Consider the following 3759-nt stretch of genomic DNA (forward strand, 5'->3'; position numbering starts at 1 on the left):
AAGCCCAGATACTTCATGCATTATGGATAAAACACTAACAGAGGACATTTTACTGCAAAGAAAGTCCATGTTTCTAATTCATCCTTTTACCTATTTTGGATTGAATGCAGGACTTTGACTTGTAGTGTTGTACTTTAACCAGGGCTGCCAACACTCACGCATTGAGCGCGAGTCACGCAATTAACCCATATCTCACGCACTCACGCCACACAAGCCTTCATTATAAGAGTCGCGGGTACACTGTGTATGTGCGTATTCCACTGGAGCGCCCGGTACTTTACTGGGAAACCCTAGTTTGTACATGTTCAATACATGTGTAACACTGTACACATGAACGTTTCTTTTTTCGGATCACCAAAAAAAAAATCTCACTCCAAGCTGAACTCAAATGTTGACAGCCCTGCTTTAACAGTGTTGCATAAGTGCATTCAGTTATATGATCGAAATACTTCTTAAAATACAGGCTACTTAATCGAAACAATAAACCAAAACACACGTTATGACTAACATTAAATACAAAGTAACATACAATATAATTCTCCAACGGCTAAACACCTGACACAAACTGACGCCGCTTGTTAGCCACATAGCCTAGCTTCTTGGTTAGCATGACAATGTTAACTCTCTTTAATGGTCATAATATCGAAACCAACTGAGTTTTATTTGACTCATTCATAACACAGATTTATTTGTGGTATTTTAAAGCTATTGTAACGTTATAAATGTGTACAGAAATGATTATAAAAATAATAAAAACAGAGTTAGCATTATCAAGGCTAGCACCGTTAGCCACTTGAACGCACGATGTAAACAAAGGTTTTGCCAGCTTGAAACTGACAGTTGGTGAATGTTCAATCATTGAAATGTAAATGTAAGAACATATACAATATAAATATATGCTTAAGTGTTGTTATTTTCGTGTAAATATCTTAGTAACAGAGAAAGATTTACCTGCTAATTGTAGCAAAACAAACATCGGTCATTAGCGCTGGTTTCCGTGTGAAGGACCCTCTCATGATGCATCCACAATAACGCCTTACTGAAAATATCCAGATATTTACTTACTTTAAAATTATATTTGTGTCGTGTATAGACACATTCATATTTTATATTTAATGTTATTGCTTTGTTTCTTTTCCCAGGGGTATTGTATTTTTATTTTGGTACAATTGTGTCATATGGACAGGCAGTTTTTAAGACAGCTACTCATTGGTGTACAAAGCAATGGTTGACAGTTTCTTTAAAATCATGTATTCAGTTATGTGTCCACTTAGTCCGTGTACCTTCGTTTCAATTGTTGTTCTTTCTTAAGCCAGTCAATGGAAAAGCGACTGCAATTTAGTTTTAGTTTTTTCAGTTAATTAATGTACGGAACTCGCGGGAGTAATTTCAAAAATAAAAGCACACGTCTGTTAAAGTGTGGACCTATAAAGAGATCAATCGACACTTGATATATAAAGATGTTAAGATGTCTTTGGAATTACAAGATAAAGGCCTTTAAATAAATGCATTAATGTGTTTTCTGCAGTCTATATTGATAAGACTAGCGTTACAAAGGGCTTTCCATAGTTCGGTTTATTTTGAAAGATATTGACGGATCAATAACTCAAGCAGGAAACACACTTAATGTAAAACTGTGCTTTTGAACTCCCATTGTCCCTGTGCATTGCAGTCTCGATGCTACCTTGTAATGTAAAGAAAACACAACCTTACATGGAATTAAATTCCATTAAAAGCAGAGTAAACTAAACTGGACCTTCATAGAAAAACAAAACAGTGTGAGAATGTTTTACTGCATCGCCAAAATGTTCCTTCCCAGGAGATTACAGGTATTTTCCATCACATTCATTCATCTGAACAGCAGCTCTCTCTGTGTGTGGGTGTGTGTGTGTGTGCGTGCGTGCGTGCGTGTGCGTGCGTGCGTGCGTGAACAAGGGGTGCTGTTGTAGAGTTATTGACATTACTGAAGGCTCAGCTCAGAGCTACAGGAAATCTAAACAGAAGAGCTGTTCACAGGAACATTTAGGTGTGGTTGTAATATATGAAGCCGTGTTTACATTTTGTACAACGAGCACCTACAGTAGGTTTACTGACTTGTTTCTCTTACAGTTAAACCTAAGGCAAGACCCAGGTTTCCTTGATCTTTACATTTTCTGTAACTCCATATCGCTTGATTTCAGAGGGTTAGGGTTGTTTGTTTTGTTTTTAAATTGAACATGCTAAAACGGCCTTCGTTTGTGATTTTTTTGCACATTAAGTATTAACACAAATCCACAAGAGTCCATATTGCATTATTTTTGATTATTTCAGTTTCATTTGATGTAAAACGATGCATTGTTTTAACAAAAAAAACGATTTTAAAGAACTGTCATTACATCAGTTTTTATTCAGCAGGCCGAGCATGTTCAACACGGTGAAGTGAAATGACAATTGTTAACGTTTTGTAATCTGAAGTAGAAATCACAGCTAGGTGGGAATGATGGAAATCCTCATCACTTCCTGTAGAAAGAACTGATACAAACATGTGAACAAATTAGGAAAACATAAATTAAAATAACACTGAAGGAGACTAACAGCAGGATAGTCACTAAAATACTGTGAAACCGTTAAACTTATTATTTATTAGCTTTTGATCGGTGACGTTATTTGTTATTTGGCTCAAAAGTGTAGAAAATACTGATTGATTGATGAATAACATACAGGAACAGCTTGAAAGTAATTGGACTATTGTCTCAATACAATAATTGATTGCATGAAAAAAACTGTGGTTTCGAATTAAAGTCAGTTTGAAAAATGTTCATTTATGTGCTTTGCATTTTAAAGTCTCATTAAGTCAAGAACGCCTTCTATTCCCAGCATCCAGTTTCCCTTTAAAAAATTACTTTTGTTGATCAAAAATCCACGTGAAAAGCGTTGAAATGTCGGTGAACAGCGATGAAAATCTTCACTCTTCTAGAAAAATATTTTTTTTTATATATATATAAAGAGTTCTCTGCAGGCGTTGGCCAATGGCAGGAGTCCGTGCAGATGATTGACAGGTGCGTCAGCCTATGGTCTTTGAGTGAGGCGACTCTTCCCCTCCTCCTGTTCGGCCAGCTTGAAGTGAGTGTAAGACAAAATACCAGCCAGAGTGCAGAGGATCCCCAACGCCTGAACGAGGGACAGAAGGAGAAGAAGAGAAAGATATTCAGAGGAAATTGTTATGGGAAGGGAGACAGAGGTTGTTGGTTTGAATCCTTAGGGCAGCAGAGTAAGACTCACCTGGTTGATTGATATCGGGTCATGGAAGATCAAGTATCCTCCAACCAGAGTGATGCAGAATTTGAAATGTCCAAACATGTTGTAGCTGCAATTAAAGTCAGGAAAGCAACAACACAAAAACAGATCAAATAAAGTTTAATATCTAGAATCATTTCCAGAAGCCTTTCAAGACTTCATGAACTCTCCCAGAAACGTATACATTAAGATAAAAGATCTTCTACAGAACTGAAGAAACCCCTTAAGTAAGATTATACATATCCTCACAAATCCACCATAACTCCCTTAGAAGACCAGATGACCCCCCAAGAACTAAGAAACCTTACAATAGCCCCTAAAGAAAACCCTCAAGAGGCGCTTTCACACCGGAGTACTTTTCCCCTTTAGTTCCTGGAATTTTGCGTTCACACCAAAAAGACAACTTAGTTCATGAGAACTTTCCCCCCATTGTTAGTCCATACTAGAGAGGTGGTACTTTCCTGGGGAGAAAAAAGTTCCAAT

At 37.1% G+C, this 3759-nt stretch overlaps 1 protein-coding gene and 1 long non-coding RNA gene across 2 annotated transcripts in view; both read right to left on the reverse strand.

The window, feature by feature from the left end:
- LOC104961777 (regulator of nonsense transcripts 2-like) overlaps positions 1 to 1029 on the reverse strand; it is a gene marked incomplete at its 3' end in the record, with an annotated part of 7172 nt that extends 6143 nt beyond the window's left edge. Inside the window, exon 1 of the mRNA XM_010790117.1 lies at positions 952 to 1029. Coding sequence (XP_010788419.1) covers positions 952 to 1016 — 65 coding nt within the window. The remainder of the gene's footprint in view (positions 1 to 951) is intronic.
- Positions 1030 to 2366: 1337 nt separating this feature from the next.
- Positions 2367 to 3346, reverse strand: LOC104961776 (uncharacterized). The gene is made up of 2 exons (XR_800132.1): positions 3262 to 3346; positions 2367 to 3150 (listed from the first exon to the last, which is right to left on the reverse strand). It is a non-coding gene; the product is annotated as an uncharacterized lncRNA (long non-coding RNA).
- Between the last annotated feature and the right edge of the window lie 413 nt (positions 3347 to 3759).

This window comes from Notothenia coriiceps, unplaced genomic scaffold (genome assembly GCF_000735185.1).
Source record: "Notothenia coriiceps isolate Sejong01 unplaced genomic scaffold, NC01 NC01_scaffold00033734, whole genome shotgun sequence".
NCBI classification, from domain to species: Eukaryota; Metazoa; Chordata; class Actinopteri; order Perciformes; family Nototheniidae; genus Notothenia; species Notothenia coriiceps.